We start from the raw sequence: 16381 nt of genomic DNA on the forward strand, positions 1-16381 counted from the left end.
TGGAAGCAGAGGTTCTCTAGCAGTATTTACATGTGCGCTACACCCAGAAAAAAACAAAAGGATTGCTGAGGTGTGCCTCTAGCCAGGGGTTAAATGCCCAGATATAGAAAAGCTCACTAGATGCCAAGGTACTTGGAATCAGGCCTCACCTGAGTCCTCTGGGGCAAGCAAGATGGCGGGTTGACCGTTGTCTCAGCATTTTATGTGTTTGTGCCCAGCAATTGCAACCAGGCTGGGCTAGGAGGAAGAACCAGTCATAAGATGGAAAGATCTGTAGGAAACAGTCAACTGTGCATGCACATGTTTCTTCACATCTGTATTCTGAAGCCACACCAAAGTATTCACACCAAAGAATCACGTCTGTATTCTGAAGCGGCAGTCATTCAGCTTTTGAGTCTGCCTGTCTGTGTGGGAAGAGGAGATTGGAAAAATACTTTGTGGTTCCCACCTTACCGAATGGCTTGTCCAAGGAAGGTGTCCCTGAACTGCCCACAAAACTGTGCAAAACTGAATTATTTTCTGCACAGATAACAGGATTGCACTGTGCCAAATGTTGATCGCAAACTTATTAGGGATTGTCGTCTCTACTGCTGGGCATTGATTAAGTAATTTTTGCATCACTTGATGCGTCGTGTTAATATTTGCATTATTCTTTGGTTCTTTCCTTTCAGATTTCTGGTTAGTTCCAGACTTCTGCTACCCTAATATATCGCTTATTGATAGGAGACTTATCTTTACACTCCACATAGCATTCGTTCATAATTTTTCCACCTTCAGAGCCTCTCAAATAACTTAATCATGTCAAAAGTTCAACTCCCAACCCCCAGCAAAAAAGTTGCCTATACACATGAAATTTAAGTTGTAAATTAGGACACAAGAACATGAAAACTCTTTTTGGGTATGACTCATTTCTAGGAAGACGAAGAGCAACGAAGACTTCATAAAAGGAAGGAAGACAAGCAGAAAGGGGCCAATGATGAATCGAAAGCCGTGTGTTCCACAGCCCACAACGAAGCCCTCCCAGAGTTCCCTGGCGAAGAGGTACAGCTGGATATGCAGAACACATTTCTCACAGTGGGGATGCCCATTAACAACAAGAGTTGAATTCTTTGGTGTTTTCTGCTAACAAAATAATCAGAGGCTGGTTTTGCCACTGGAGTTTATTCAGACAATAAACGACACTATGTTGAGGTCCAAAAACGTCACCTTATTCCAGAATTTTTTTAAAAAATAGAACAAAGTTTGAGTCCAATGGCACCTTTAAGACCAACACAGTTTAATTCTGAGTATAAGCTTTCGTGTGCATGCACAAGAAAATTTAGGCCCAGAATTAAACTTCATTGGTCTTAAAAAGTACCACTGGACTCCAACTTGACTCTGCTGCTTCAGGCCAGCATGCTACCTGCCTGTTTCTATCCCTTTATGTATATTCCTTGCCCCTAATATATCTTTCGCAAAAAGAGCCAGAGGCTTAATTTTTTTTTTAAGCTGAGAATTAAAGATAGCCTAATATACAGATTGTTTCCATGTTATAGTGCTATTCAGTTGCTGGGGTTGTTTTTAAAAAAAATTGCAAAAGCCCTGAGGAAGTGCTGGTGGGTAGGTGGGTTTTGGCTGTTGCCGGGAGACAGGAGAAGGGAGACTGCAGGGAAGCCTGCCATGTGGAAGCTACATTGCCGCTGTGCTGTCTCGGCAGCTGCAGCAGCAACAGGGAAAACTACGCAAGTCTGCCCCTTTGTGAGAAACACCTCTCAGTTTTATATGAGTTGGAGATCTGGGATGATTTCACATGAGATTCTGGCAAGAAACGTCTGTGCCCCTAGAAACCGGCTAACAGTTTCTGGCGGAGAACTAAATATTCACAGTACTGTTCCAAGACAGGCTGTAATGGGAGACAGATGTTTCAGTTCTTTTGCAGTGAATTCTTAATGGTACTTTCTCTCACCCGGCCCCTTGTTACCAGCAAAGCATGAGGCATATTTCGCCCAGTGGCTTTCAAAAGCCTCAACAGGATAAAAATTAAAATCTCACTTCCCGTCTGATAATGAACGTATTACAGACAGTTTTGAGTGGTGAATGCCACCTAAAGGAGTCAGTTGATGCATGTGAACAAGACAGGCCTGGTCTCCTAAGTTGTCAAAGAATGTTTACACAGGATTCTGCAAAAGCTCTCTCTCACCCCTTAAAAAGGACTGCGTTTCTGGCACTTCTACACAAGCCCAAGGACCTCCTGGTCTGTTGGTCCCAAACTGTCTTGTGATTCTTGTTGTTTCTTGTACTTGTTCCAGAATTTCTTTAATATGGGGGCTTGTTTTTAAAGACTTGGTGTACTTTGAAGCTAGTTGAAAAAGTCATGTCTTTGATACAGGTACACCCAGGTAAGTTTTCTGAAAATTGGAAGTCTTAGGCTTCTAATAACAGAGGTTTTGTAAAAAAAAACAACCCTGTTTTTTGCAATCTAATTGTAGCAGCCAATGCTGAATGACCACTAAAATGGCAGAAAGTAAAACTATAAACTCAGCAAATATTGCGGGGGGGGGGGGTGAAAAATTAAATTGGATCAAATGGTATAACCAGCAAAGGCAGTTTGGATAAAAGGTTCATATTAGTTTTTGGAAAAATAAGCTGGGGCAGTGTTCATGAGAGTTGAATGTGCTGGCTGGGGGTGGTCAAGATGCCTGATTTTTGTTGGGATTTTTGCTACCTCTCTCACCATAAACCCGCAGATGGTTCCAGGTCGTCTTCCTTCTGTTTTTCCCTTCAGCCTCTTTTTGAAGGTGTAGTAAGAATGCGTTTAACTAACAAACACCATTGAGCCCAGTTTCGTCTTTGTTGAAGCTTAATTAGCATCCCCCCCCCCTTCTGCATGTGGAAAGTCTGGCTAATTGGGAGATCTAATCTCAGAAAGCAGTAGGAATTGGCTTGGAATTTAAGGTCACAAATCAGACACCACCATTTATGTGATCAAATAAGCAAATTAGGTGGGGGAGAAGAAGTAGAAGAACAACTTTGGTTTGAATGTAATCATTGTTCTAACTGTATTGCTTAGTGCAGGGGTAGTCCAACTGCAGCCCTCCAGATGTCTATGGACTACAATTCCCATGAGCCCCTGCCAGTGTTCGCTGGCAGGGGCTCATGAGAATTGTAGTCCATGGAGATCTGGAGGGCTGCAGTTTGACTACCACTGGCTTAATGTATTTCTTGCTATGCCATGGTGGGTTTTTTTCTGGTCTGTCTCTAAAGCTGAATCTTTTTCACTTCAGCAGCTACACTTGGCATAGCACAGATTCCTTCTTTCTCTTCTTCATGACGAAAAGGCTGATTTGTGTGGGCTGCATGTGTCTTCCATGTTGTCCTATCTCCTCATTACTTTTGGCTTGGGATCGTAACAAGATTTACTTGCAATGGATCCTCTAAGAGGTTCCCCAGCTAACTGGCTCCCACAGTCTACTTGGCCTCTCCGCATCTTAGTGCAAGTGGGGATTCGAACCCAAGTCTCCCAGTAGTCTGACCCTCCTAACCACTATTCCACTCTGGGTCTTTAAAGCTGCTTATGGAGCAGGCAATCCTTAGTATGCCTCTGTATCTAAAGGTAAAGGTAAAGGTATCCCCTGTGCAAACACTGGGTCATGTCTGACCCTTGGGGTGACGCCCTCTAGCGTTTTCATGGCAGACTCAATACGGGGTGGTTTGCTAGTGCCTTCCCCAGTCATGACCGTTTACCCCCAGCAAGCTGGGTACTCATTTTACTGACCTCGGAAAGATGGAAGGCTGAGTCGACCTTGAGCCTGCTGCTGGGATCAAACTCCCAGCCTCATGGGCAGAGCTTCAGACAGCATGTCTGCTGCTTTACCACTCTGCGCTACAAGAGGCTCCGTGCCTCTGTATCTAGAGCACCTTTATACGTCCACAGCTTTACGCGTCGCCTAAGAGCGTTTTTTATTTTTGTCTTTTTTTTTTAATCGAAGGAGCACGTAAATAGCACTCATGGCTCGGTTCACTCACTCGACACAGATGCGCTGCTGTCCTCGGGAGAATCTCTCAAGTCAGACAACGACATGTTTAAAGAAGGGCTTCGAAGGGCACAGTCAACGGACAGCTTGGGAGTGTCGGGGTCCTTACAGTCCAAAACTCTTGGCTACAACAACAAAGCCAAATCTGCTGGGAACCTTGACGAATCCGACTTCGGACCCCTGGTCGGAGCAGACTCCATGTCCGAGAACTTTGACACGGCTTCCCTTGGTTCTTTGCAAATGCCCAGCGGGTTTATGTTAACCAAAGACCAGGAAAAAGCGATCAAAGCAATGACGCCGGAGCAGGAAGAGACGGCCTCCCTTCTCTCCAGCATTACGCAGAGCGTAGAAAGCGCTTACGTCTCGCCTAGCGGCTATCGCTTAGTTAGTGAAACGGAATGGAACCTCCTTCAGAAAGAGGTAAGCTTTTGCATCCCCTGCCCTTCATCCCACTCGCGGATCACTGCTGTGGAGGAAGGTGCCGTGAGAATTGCCGGAAGGGTTATGTTGGTGCCACTGTAAAAGCTTGACGCGTGATCATTTTAGTATTGTTCTTTTGCATCTCTCCAGAGCAAAGAGCCTTAAGTTGCCTCTTTTGGAAGGCGTAGTAAGAATGCGCTTAACTAACAAACACCATTGAGCCCAGTTTCCTCTTTGTTGAAGCTTAAGTTGTTTGTTGTTGGCCTTCCTGTCCTTCCTTTGCCGGGCAAGCGAGATTTTTCTAGTCTGCTCTGAACGAACCACCCTGAAACCCTAGTGGATTTGCATTAGAAAACACGCAGGGGCAAAGAATTCAATTCCACAAACTTAGGCTGCTCACGTTAACCCACATGCTCAAACAGACACTTTGCCCTACCTGAGATTCTCAACCCGAAGGCCAAGCCAGGTGGGGTACTGGGAGTCCTGGGATTGGACCTCTCAGCATCATTTAAAATACGGTTATCAGGCCTGTGGGAGACTCTCTTCGGATCAGAACCATGGTGCCAAAATGGTGGTGTTAATATCTTCCCCCAAAACGCACACAGTTTTTTCCATCTGAAACAGCCCAGTTGGGGACAAACATGCAGGAGCTTGTATCACTACTTGCATGTTTGCTAATGAGGCAAGTAGTGGCTCCCAGTGGATGTCCCAGTTGGGAAAAAACAGAAAATACCCGATAATCGGATTTTGAAAGAAGAAACTAGAGTGCCATTTACGGAACTCTCGGATCTAATATGGTCTGGCTCTCTGTCCCTGTAGGGTCACGTTGCTTTGTAGAGTTCTGTAGATTCCCAGGGTATGTAATGGCTTTTTGGATCCCTAGGTGCAAAATGCGGGGAACAAGCTGGGCAGGCGCTGTGACATGTGCTCCAATTACGAGAAGCAGTTGCAAGGAATCCAGATTCAGGAGGCTGAGATGAGGGATCAGGTGAGTACCGGTGGGCCGTCTTTTTGCAGAATTCCGTGGATTGAAAGTTGGTATTTATGAGAAGTTATCTATACTTCAAGAAGGACGCAGTTAAAATTGAAAGGGTACAGAGGAGAGCGACGAGGATGATCTGGGGCCAAGGGACCAAGCCCTAGGAAGATAGGTTGAGGGACTTGGGAATGTTCAGCCTGGAGAAAAGGAGGTTGAGAGGGGATGTGATAGCCCTCTTTAAGTATTTGAAAGGTTGTCCCTTGGAGGAGGGCAGGATGCTGTTTCTGTTGGCTGCAGAGGAGAGGACACGCAGTAATGGGTTTAAACTTCAAGTACAATGATATAGGCTAGATATCAGGAAAAAAATGTTCACAGTCAGAGTAGTTCAGCAGTGGAATAGGCTGCCTAAGGAGGTGGTGAGCTCCCCCTCACTGGCAGTCTTCAAGCAGTTGGATGCACACTTTTCTTGGATGCTTTAGGATGCTTTGGGCTGATCCTGCGCTGAGCAGGGGGTTGGACTGGATGGCCTGTATGGTCCCTTCCAACTCTATGATTCTATGATTCTATCTTGATTTGGCATGTGTATATAGCCAACAGATCTGAGGATTGTCTGGCACCCAGGCAAGGGATGTTCAGAGGTCTCCCATCCAAAAACTAGTTAGGGTCAGCCCTGTTTAGCTTCTGAAGTCTGACAGAATCAGGCTTGCCTGAGCTATCCGGGTCAGGGCTTTATAAAAAGTATTTATGGTTCAGCCATCCCCTCTTTCCAGCAATGGTTTTATGGTCCAGCCATAAATACTAGATTGTGGAATAGATGTGGATTGGCAAGTGAAGTTGACCAGTCTCCAAACTAATGAACCAATAAGAAGATAAAGTGATTCCTGAAAGGGAAACAAGAAGTGAAACTTAATACTTACATTTCAGGAGGGTAATGTTGCCTGTTGCAGTTCTTGAGTATGAAAGAGAAGAAAGCAATCCAAACCTTTGGGTAATATATACTGTGCAATGATAGTGATTAGGCAGATGAAAGGCACAATCCAAGCCCTCTCTGACCCCATCCTTACCCATCTAGGATGTAGAAACAGGCTACTTCTAGTGGAGCTCTTGCTCCATCCATCCCGTCTCTCCAGCAGTGGTTTTAAATTGGGCTTCCTCATGGCATTGTGGTAAAGCTCCCCAGCTTTGCTGCATAGATCCCCAAAACTACCTTGATATGATTTTTCCCGTGAGATTGTACTCAAAACAGGATTGGGGAGAGTGCCGTCGCCTTCCCTTTCCTCTCCCCACAACAGACACCCTCTGAGGTGGGTGAGGCTAAGAGAGCCCTGATATCACTGCTCAGACAGAACAGTTTTATCAGTGCCCTGGGGAGCCCAAGGTCACCCAGCTGGCTGCATGTGGGGGAGTGCAGAATCGAACCTAGCATGCCAGATTAGAAGTCCGCACTACTAACCACTACACCAAACTGAAATAGGGCACTACCCAGTTTACTCGAAAAGAAGAGGACCCTGACTGTAAGATGACCCCTCAAATACTAAACACCCTGAAAAGTTTTTACCTGACATAACAGTAACTTGGATGCAAATGTAGACCAGCCCTTTCTATTGGCATACCTGGAAAAATAGCCTAGTTTTGCATTGGAGTCAGTACTGCATGTGTTGCAGGATGCTGAAGAACAGCAATTCCTTCATGATATACGTTTTAAGGAAGCTGTCTGTTTGAGCGTGGGTCTCAGAATGTTTGCTCCCCCCATCTTCCCCGTTTGTCTGATACACCCTGGAGTTGGGGAGACTTCTTACAGCCATAAAAATTGCAACTCTCTGGATAATTGCAATAAAGACTCTGTTTGCACTGAACGTCTTGGTTTTCCTAACAATGCACAAGCGGATCGTGATTCAACCGGTAGCTTCTGCCCATAATGTTGATTTATTTTATGAGCTCACTGTTTAAATATTTGGTCAGGGGATAGATAGCTGATGGCCAAACGAGATACGACTGGAATGTTTGTGTGTATGTTGGGTGGGAATATCTAAATGTTCTGCCCATTCATGTTTTTTCAAAAAGGAAAGCAATGATGTCTGCAAGCAAAGGGCCCTAAATTTGATCATCTTGCTGTTCTTTGACTTTTTGCCATTCTTCCACAATTGGAGTCGGACCAGGAGGAAGCCCCTTAAAGTTATAGGAGGAGAAGAAAGTGGTACACTGTGTTGATGAGAAGGTGTACTACACCAGGGGTAGTCAAACTGCGGCCCTCCAGATGTCCATGGACTACAATTCCCATGAGCATTCACTGGCAGGGGCTCATGGGAATTGTAGTCCATGGACATCTGGAGGGCCGCAGTTTGACTACCCCTGGTGTACACTTTTGCAACTTCTGCCCATATTGGTGCCATTTTCCTTGCCCCATCCTGCCAGAGGGCTTTTCAGAAGAACAGAAATTGACATATCACTGTAATATTTCACACTCTTAAGGATATGCCTATTGCTGAGTCTTTTAAAAGCCTGTAAGAATGCTCTGATGTTTGTGTGTGTGTGGGGGGGGGGGCAGGAGCAGTGGTCTGAGGCAAAGAAAGTTCGTGTAAACTTGAGTGTGGGTCCTCCACTGCCTCTGTGCGTGCCTGTGCATTCGGAGCAACTGAAAACACATTTCAACCCTACCGTATTGAACAAGAAGAAGAGCTGGGGGATTTTACACTCCGCATTTCACTACCTGAAGGAGTCCCAGAGCTGCTTACAAATACCTTTCCCTTCCTCCCCCCAAAGCAGACACCCTGTAAGGTAGGTAGGGCTGAGAGAGCTCTGAGAAAACTGCTCTGCGAGCACAGCTCTAAGAGAACTGTGACTAGCCCAAGGTTACCCAGCTGGTTGCATGTGTAGGAGTGGGGATTCAAACCCGGTTCTCCAGATTAGAATCCACTCTTAACTCGCTGGCTGGCTTACTACCTCAGGGATGGAATGTAGTTTCTGCATTCCTAACTTTTCTAGTCAAATGCTCTTGAGTTTAAAGAGCTACCTCACGACACAAGAAGAGCAGGAGTTCAAGGCTGTCAAAGGTAGAGCCCCTGATATGAGAGTCCCGCCCCCCCATACCTGAAACAACCGAGGATTCTGTACTTCATCTAACTTTGAGTACAAAGCACCAGATTGCTGGTGGTGTTGAGGAAAGTGGTCTTCTCCAGAGGTCATTGGCTTCAGCCTCCCTTAAAACCTCTCGAGTGTCATCTGATCATTAATTCATGATGTTTTTGTAGGCTGAACTCCGCAGTCCGGATGCTTTCATAGCTTGCAAGTCGAGGGGACGCCTCATCCTCTTTTCTTTCTTTCTTTTTTTAGCAGAAGGGATATTTATGTTGCATTCTCATCCTAACCACTTAGGTGAAGAAGCTTCAGATGATGCTGAGACAGGCCAATGATCAGCTAGAGAAAACAATGCGGGAGAAACAGGAGCTGGAGGAACACATGAAGCAAAGCACCGAGGAATCAGAAACCCAGGTAGTGAAAACCTGCAGGGAAGGAAGCCCTTCATTTCAGGGTGATGGTAGGCCACGAGCGTGTCATAGGCTTCGGTCCCTTGGTTTCGTTTGCAGTAGAACCAAATGAGACAGCGAAATGTATCTAGCTTTTCAACCACACTTTGGGTTTTTTGACGATTTGGATCTGTCTGCTGTAGAACTCTGTGTGGTTGTTGACTTCTCCACTCTTAGCAAATTCTCCTTGCCTGGCCAACTTGTGCAGACTGCAGGAGTTCCCTGGCATACAGCTTGATAACCAGCATGATAAAATGTCATAGAAAGCTTAGCTTCTTAGACAGAACAGCAAGGCTTTGCTTACTAAGGTCTGTTAGTGGGCCTCCAGGGTAACAGGTTGGGCATTGTGTAAAACGGGCTGCTGGACAAGATGGGCCGCTGGTCTGGTCCTGAAAGCTCTTCTTATGTAAGTTCTAATAGGTGAGCATGGTTGTCTTCAGCTGGTGCTGAAGAGCTTCAACTGCAATCAAAACCAATGTCTGGTCCACAGTTGATAGAAAAGAGGCCCCCATTTCTCTGCAGTTTAGACAGAGGAGAATAGTTCATGAAACAATAAAAAACCAGTTTGATTTCCATATGCATGGGGTCTCTTTCTCGCAAATCAACGTAGTGCTTGAATAAGAAATCGAAATCCGGTAATTTTTTAATAATGATGCCAACTTGTTTGTTTGTTTTTCTCTTTGACAGATCGCTTCACTTATTGTAAGAGCTCAGGAATCTGAGACTTTACTTGGTGAATTGCAGCAGGCCTTTTCTCAGGCGAAGAGAGACGTCCAGGACCAAATGGTAATGAGGTGCTTTTAAAAAATGCATATATTTCAATAATGTAATGACCACATTCATATAACAGTCTTGTTTATTTATTCATTTAACCTTCACCTTGCCCAGGTGGGCAGTTATTCCAGGCTAGTACCATAGAAGTACATCCCTAACTGTGTGTGGGAGATCAATTAAGTGAGCTGGGTGTGCAGCCATCCAGCTGGCGGAACACAAGTTTGTGCCTTTGCAAAGGAAGCAGCCGAGCATCTTAAAGGAAAGGGAGGGGAGGATGTGACAGGTATAGAAACAAGAGGGGAAGTGGCATGATTGATTGCTGCCCTGGGGTCTGATGGACATTGAAGGATCCAGCAAAGACCCAACAGTACCCCTTTCCCCGCTGGCACATTTGTTTATTAAAAGAAGAGAGGACACAACAGCTGGACTCTGTTCCTGCCTTTCATACCAAGTTAATACAGTGAGAAGAGAGGCTGGTCAGATTTGGGATGTAAACTCAGAGTGTTAAGGCCATTTTGTGGCCTTAAGGCTCTTGTGAAGAGCCTCTTGTGGCGCAGAGTGGTAAGGCAGCCACCTGAAAGCTCTGCCCATGAGGCTGGGAGTTCAATCCCAGCAGCCGGCTCAAGGTCGACTCAGCCTTCCATCCTTCCGAGGTCGGTAAAATGAGTACCCAGCTTGCTGCTGGGGGGTAAACGGTAATGACTGGGAAAGGCACTGGCAAACCACCCCGTATTGAGTCTGCCATGAAAACGCTAGAGGGCGTCACTCCAAGGGTCAGACATGACTTGGTGCTTGCACAGGGGATACCTTTAAGGCTCTTGTGCTGACTGTAGATGTGCTGGGTGTGGAAACTGAGTGTAGAGAGCCTGGAGCAGCTGCCCTGAGGCAGCTTCATTTTATCTGAGGGGGAACCATCCATTGGTCAAGATCACATCTAGGATGTTAGTTGAACCTTCCTGCCAGGCCCTTCAAACGCTAGGGGACCCTGAATACTCCCCCAGTCTCACTTGGTTCTGGCCATGACTTAGGCAGTTTATAGGAGCCTAAATCACCTCTGGATCGTGTTTGCTAGCTTTCTAGCCCTATAGATGTGCCTTACAGATGTTGTATGTCTAGCATAAATGCTAAGGAGGAATTCTGTTTTGGTTTCTTTCTCCTTCACACCTTCAGTTCCACACAACGTCTTTCTAGAACTGTTCACTTCTGAATTCCTTTGCGTTATGCTGCCAGACTCCCTTGGAATTTTGCCACCAGGAGTCATTAAACTGTGTTTTCTGCAATAGTTTTTTCAAAACTTTTATTGTCAGATTTGCTAAAGCTATAAAAAGGCAAAAGTTGAAGAAGTGGCGACATCTGAAACAGTTTTTTCTCCTGTTTGCTCGGTGAAGCACAGACTTCCTTCATTCTGCAGCTTCAGTTAAATTGGGGGTGTTCATGTTGCAGATCTTTTTTATACACTTCAAAATTAATAACAAGCTTGTCCCCATTCCTAAACAGCGCTTGAAACAAGCTTCTTATTCTTAATCTGGATCATGAGAGGAAGCACTTTCAAAGTGGACCCCATCCCCTGCGCTGGTCACACAGCAAATGCCTCTATCATTTGCAAATTTCCAAAACGTTATAAATGAGACATGCCCAGATCAGAGGCAGTACATTTAGAATCATAGCGTTTACATCTCTGTTTCTTCCCCGGAGGCGGTCCTGATGCAGTCCAGGGAGCGTGTCTCCGAGGAGTTGGTGAGGCTCCAGAAAGACAACGAAAGCCTCCAAGGGAAACATTGCCTGCATATCTCTCTGCAACGGGCCGAAGACTTCATTCTCCCAGAATCCAATGAGGTAGGGTTTTCCCTTATGCACTGAGCCAAGACTCTAGGTGTGATTAACTGGAAGAAGTCCTTCGCAAGAATGCTCAGTTCAGTGCACCTGCCACACAGCCTGATGTTCTCAATAAAGATGTGCATGCTTGTTTCAAGTCTGAATAGGTGTGTGTTTGCACACGTGCACTCAAGAAAATGGATTTGTATCCCAATTGTGGCAATTCCTTTTTATTGTTAATTACCCTTTGGGAAGTGTGTTTGAAATAGGTAAGCCAAAACATATAGATGAATGGGGAATCTGTCATTGGCTCCCGGGTGTACAGTTTAGTTCTAGTAGTGATGAGAAGGCTCAATATACATTGTGGCTGCGGCTCCAGGGAAGGAGATATGTGCTTCCTTTGTGTCATTTCCCCCTTCCATCAAAACTGCCATGGATACTCTAGGCTTTGGTAGGACCCTGATCTGGATAGTCCAGGCCAGCCCGATCTCGTAAGATGTTGGAAGCTAAGCAGGGTGAGCCCTGGATAGAAGTTGGATGGGAAACCATGACAAACTTTACAGGGCTGCCATAAGTCAGTTGTGACTTGGCAGCAGAAAACAAAAAGGCACAAAGAAGACTGGTACTATAATGCATTACGTCTGTCTCCCCTTGCCCTTTCACTGTCATCTTGTAAGACCACTGAGTGGGGGCAGTTCTGATTTGGAAAATGGTGCTGGGCAGAGTAATGGCCATGACCGCAATTTATTTTGGACTTTTGTGTTTCTCTTATTCCCTTCACATCTTCAGCTAGCACTGAATTCTTATGTACTATTTTAAGCAATACGTACTGCTTTAAGCTGGCAGAAGAAGGGAAAGATCTATTTTAATAGGACCAAAGTGAGTGTCTTGTGTAGGATCCTGGGCTGGGCATGTGTGCTGGAAGGACTCAGTGATTGTAGCTTCATGGGAAAGCAAAGGTTTTACATTTAGTGAGTCTGGAGTTCAAGTCCAGCACACCTCCAGTTCTAGATATTGGGAAAGACTCCTCTCTGCTTGAGATTCTGAAACGGCACTGCCAGACAGCACGGAGATGGGCGGCCCAGTCGTGTGACTCGAAATGAGGTGTGTGGCTGTGCAGGTTATTTTAAAACCCACTGTCCATCTGCCTTCCAGGAACTCCGCGAACTGGTCCTCAAATACCGTGAAGATATCATTAGCGTACGGACGGCCGCAGACCACCTCGAAGAGAAACTGAAGGCGGAAATTTTATTCCTGAAAGAACAGATTCAAGCTGAACAGTGTTTTAAAGAGAATATAGAAGAGACGTTGCAGCTAGAAATAGAAAACTGCAAAGAGGAGATCGGTGAGAAGGGGTCTTCATATGCTCCATCAGTGGGACTTTCCTCCCACCCTCCCTCCCCACCCACCCACCTTCCCCTGCAGCCCACTGAGTGCTTCTGAGTATGTGGGAAGGAGAGACTGGTAGAAATGGCCAATTTGATTTCAATCCAACCTGTTTGAAACATTCCATGTTTTAAAGATACTAGAAGGCTACAGTTGGTAAAACGGGAAATCAAATTCAGTTCCTGCCTCCTCTTTCCTTTGCTTGCGCCCCCTTCCCGGTACTCCTTGCTGTTGCTGCTCAGCTCTAGCCAACTGGGGTCGTAGGCGTCAATCAGCATGACGTTATGGCCGTTTTCTTTGTGGCTCTAATTCACATTTTAGAATGAAAGGTGGTTCCTCATGTTTTCAGAGCACGTGAGATTGTATTTTAGTAAGGGGAAGGAGGGGAGCCAGCCTGTTCCCTGGCTAACGTCTCTGCTATGGTTGGCACAAAAATATGTGGTTGGTATGCTATCGGTGACCAAACTGTGGCTGTCCAGATATTCATGGACTACAATTACCAGGAGCCCCTGCCAGCATGGATATCTGGAGAGCCACTGTCTGTCCACCCCTGCTGTAGAAGATTGGAGGGGCCTGACTTTTCTGCAATATGCAAAGCAGCCTCAGTGTGCAGAATTCCAGGCTTGTGACTGAGAGCTTAGCCTGTGCACAGGTGGGAGAATCCTGGAGACTTGCTTAATGATCTTGGGCAAGCAGCTCTCACTCAGCCCCTGATGCCTCCTTGGAAGGAATCTTACAGTGTTGCTCTAAGCTGAGCCACACCCTTCTGAGCCCATTGACTGCAGTGCTTAGGATGGCACTGTGAGACAGCACACAGCTATGATGGGTTTCTCTCTCATGAGAGCTAGAGACTTTGAAGGATACATGTCTGAATGAGTGACAGCTTGTCCCGCGTAATCCGTCTCCATGTGGCTAATGTAAGCTGCCCCGAGGCCTGTTAACTGAGAAAGTGGTTTTAAAATCCAAACCTCTATAATACTATAGATGTCTTTCCCCCCCCCCTTTCTTTCAGCTGCTGCTTCCAGTCTAAAAGCAGAACTGGAGAGGATAAAAGCAGAAAAGGAACAGGTAAGGGTTTGTTTGGGATGCTTTTGGGGCTGCTTCCTGCGCGGTGCATTCCTGTCCACCAGGACTTTGGGTGGGGTGGATTTGACCTGGAAGCAAATTATAAGCCCAGGCATCTGCTAAAGCACAGGTTTCACTGCATTGTGTGTGCAAAATGTCATCAAGTCACAGCTGACTTCCTGTGACCCTGTGAGTTTTCAAGGTGAGAGAGGAACGGCGGTAGAGTGCCGCTGCCTGCATCTTTGCAGCAAGCTCGGGCTTCCTCGATGGCCTCTCGCCCAAGTACTAACCAAGGCCCAACCCTGCTTAGCTTCCAAGGTCTGACGAGATCAGGCCAGCCCAGGTCTAAGATTCTAGCCGTTGTGTTTCTGCATGAGTTGAAGTTTCCAGATTCTCCTTCAGGGCAGCCCTACCCAGAGAGTGTTTTCAGCAGTCTAATCTGGAAACGACCAGGCCTGCTGCCAAGGCCAAGGGTTTTCGTTTTTCAGAAAGCTCTTCTAGTTTGTAGCAAAAAAGCAACAAGAAGTGTGACCCGTACGGAGTCAGTTGTACAGCTGTGGAGCCCCATTCAAACTCCTTGCCTCTGGCTTTCACAGTTGGAGGCCACTTTGCACGAAAAGACGCAACAACTGGAAAGTTTGCAAGAAAGGAGAAGTCAACTCGAAGAGCAGTTGAAGAAGGAAATAGCCGCAAAGGTAAGCTATCAGTGATGCCAAATTATTCAGGGTGGCAAAGTCTAATGCATTCCAGAGGGTAAGGCAGATTCAATAAAGCAGGGCATGTTGAAGCAAAAAATCCTAACTTTATATATGCACTGATGAGAGGTCCGCAGCGGGTTACTCGGGAAAAGAGATCTTGCAAATTATATCTCAGTGAAAATGTCAACTTAATAGGCTGTGGTAGGAGCCTCTTGTCGCGCAGAGTGGTAAGGCAGCAGACATGCAGTCTGAAAGCTCTGCCCATGAGGCTGGGAGTTCGATCCTAGCAGCCGGCTCAAGATTGACTCAGCCTTCCATCCTCCCAAGGTCGGTAAAATGAGTACTCAGCTTGCTGGGGGGTAAACGGTAATGACTGGGGAAGGCACTGGCAAACCACCCCGTATTGAGTCTGCCATGAAAACGGTAGAGGGCATCACCCCAAGGGTCAGACATGACCCGGTGCTTGCACAGGGGATACCTTTACCTTTTAATAGGCTGTGGTAGTTCAAGAGGGCATGGTTCATGTTGGAATTAAAGGGACTGGAAACACAACAGCTGCTGACACAGTACCTGCACTTGAAACTGCATGTAGAATCCTGGTTGTCGTCCCACCTGAAAGGAATTTTTTCAGGTGGAAAAGAGGCAAGAATCATCAAGGTGGCTTTCCCTTTGAGTCAAGGCTAAAGTGTCAGGAGCTTTTTAATGTAAGGAGTGGGGCGGGAGAGAGAGAGAGAGAGAGAGAACACAAACTCAGGCAATGTTATTTATCACCCAAGTTGAACAATAGATCCATTTATTATTGAATCCAAAACGATCAGGACATGCTTTCCTTGGTATTCTGTGTCGGCTTTGCTTAACCTTTTGATTATGACGTAACCCCCTGAAATATTCCCTGGAAGTCATGATAGCTAGCCACGCCTCCGTGTCCCTTGAGGTCACGTGTTTATAGTGTGCACGGTGTCATCATCACTAATAAAATAAAATCCTTGTTAAATAAGAAGTTAGTTTCATTTTTGTATGTGTAGTCCCTTGCCTGAGCAAACCAAGGAAGCATTCATTTTAATTGTCATAAAGCCCACCATGCCAATCTGCGGTTCTCTTTAGGGGAAATAATCTGTGTGGTTCGGAGATTACTTGTAAGATTTGGGAGATTTCCAAGCACCACCACGTGGTTGGCAATCCCAGCAAGACTTGAGAATGACGGCTGTCTGTTCCCATGTTACTTCAGTTCTTGGTTTAGGATTTTTCACGCATTGCTTTCTCCACTTTCTCTATTAATGCAAAGAGGAAAGGAATAAAGTTTCCACAACCTGCTTATGTAGTTTCATGAAGCATCCGTCTAACTCTGGCTCTCTCAACCTGTTTTTCATGATGGGCCTGGAAGGGTTTCCCAAAGGGATAGGAGTTATTTATTTTTAATATATTTTTTAAAGTTTGCTAAATATTTATCAGGTGATGATATGACCATATATTTTCATGTCAACCTGCCCCCCGTGCCCAATGATGGGCCTGGAGGGGGTGGGACAGGGAGGGAACCTAGGTGGGTGTGTACGCTTCCCAACAATATTCTGTACAATTGTGCCACTTCTGGGGTTTCTCAACATTAAAAAAGTTGAGAAAGGCTGGTCTTCTAACTACTGCTGAAAACAATATGAGGGTCTAGATGAACTCTTTGTCTTCTGTTCTAGGCTGTGTCACTACGAT

At 45.9% G+C, this 16381-nt stretch overlaps 2 protein-coding genes across 2 annotated transcripts in view; one reads left to right on the top strand and one right to left on the bottom strand.

Annotated features, from left to right (window-relative positions):
* LOC143824824 (uncharacterized) overlaps positions 1-13192 on the bottom strand; it is a 52196-nt gene extending 39004 nt beyond the window's left edge. Inside the window, exons 1-2 of the mRNA XM_077312557.1 lie at positions 13055-13192; positions 12666-12761 (exon numbers count right to left, since the gene is read on the bottom strand). Coding sequence (XP_077168672.1) covers positions 12666-12761; positions 13055-13192 — 234 coding nt within the window. The remainder of the gene's footprint in view (positions 1-12665; positions 12762-13054) is intronic.
* Positions 1-16381, top strand: part of RABEP1 (rabaptin, RAB GTPase binding effector protein 1) — a 57258-nt gene that overhangs the window by 36976 nt on the left and 3901 nt on the right. Inside the window, exons 8-16 of the mRNA XM_077311045.1 lie at positions 916-1041; positions 3969-4433; positions 5317-5421; positions 8788-8904; positions 9627-9725; positions 11409-11549; positions 12684-12873; positions 13927-13982; positions 14576-14674. Of these exons, the coding sequence (XP_077167160.1) occupies positions 916-1041; positions 3969-4433; positions 5317-5421; positions 8788-8904; positions 9627-9725; positions 11409-11549; positions 12684-12873; positions 13927-13982; positions 14576-14674 (1398 nt within the window). The remainder of the gene's footprint in view (positions 1-915; positions 1042-3968; positions 4434-5316; positions 5422-8787; positions 8905-9626; positions 9726-11408; positions 11550-12683; positions 12874-13926; positions 13983-14575; positions 14675-16381) is intronic.

This window comes from Paroedura picta, chromosome 15 (genome assembly GCF_049243985.1).
Source record: "Paroedura picta isolate Pp20150507F chromosome 15, Ppicta_v3.0, whole genome shotgun sequence".
Taxonomy (NCBI): domain Eukaryota; kingdom Metazoa; phylum Chordata; class Lepidosauria; order Squamata; family Gekkonidae; genus Paroedura; species Paroedura picta.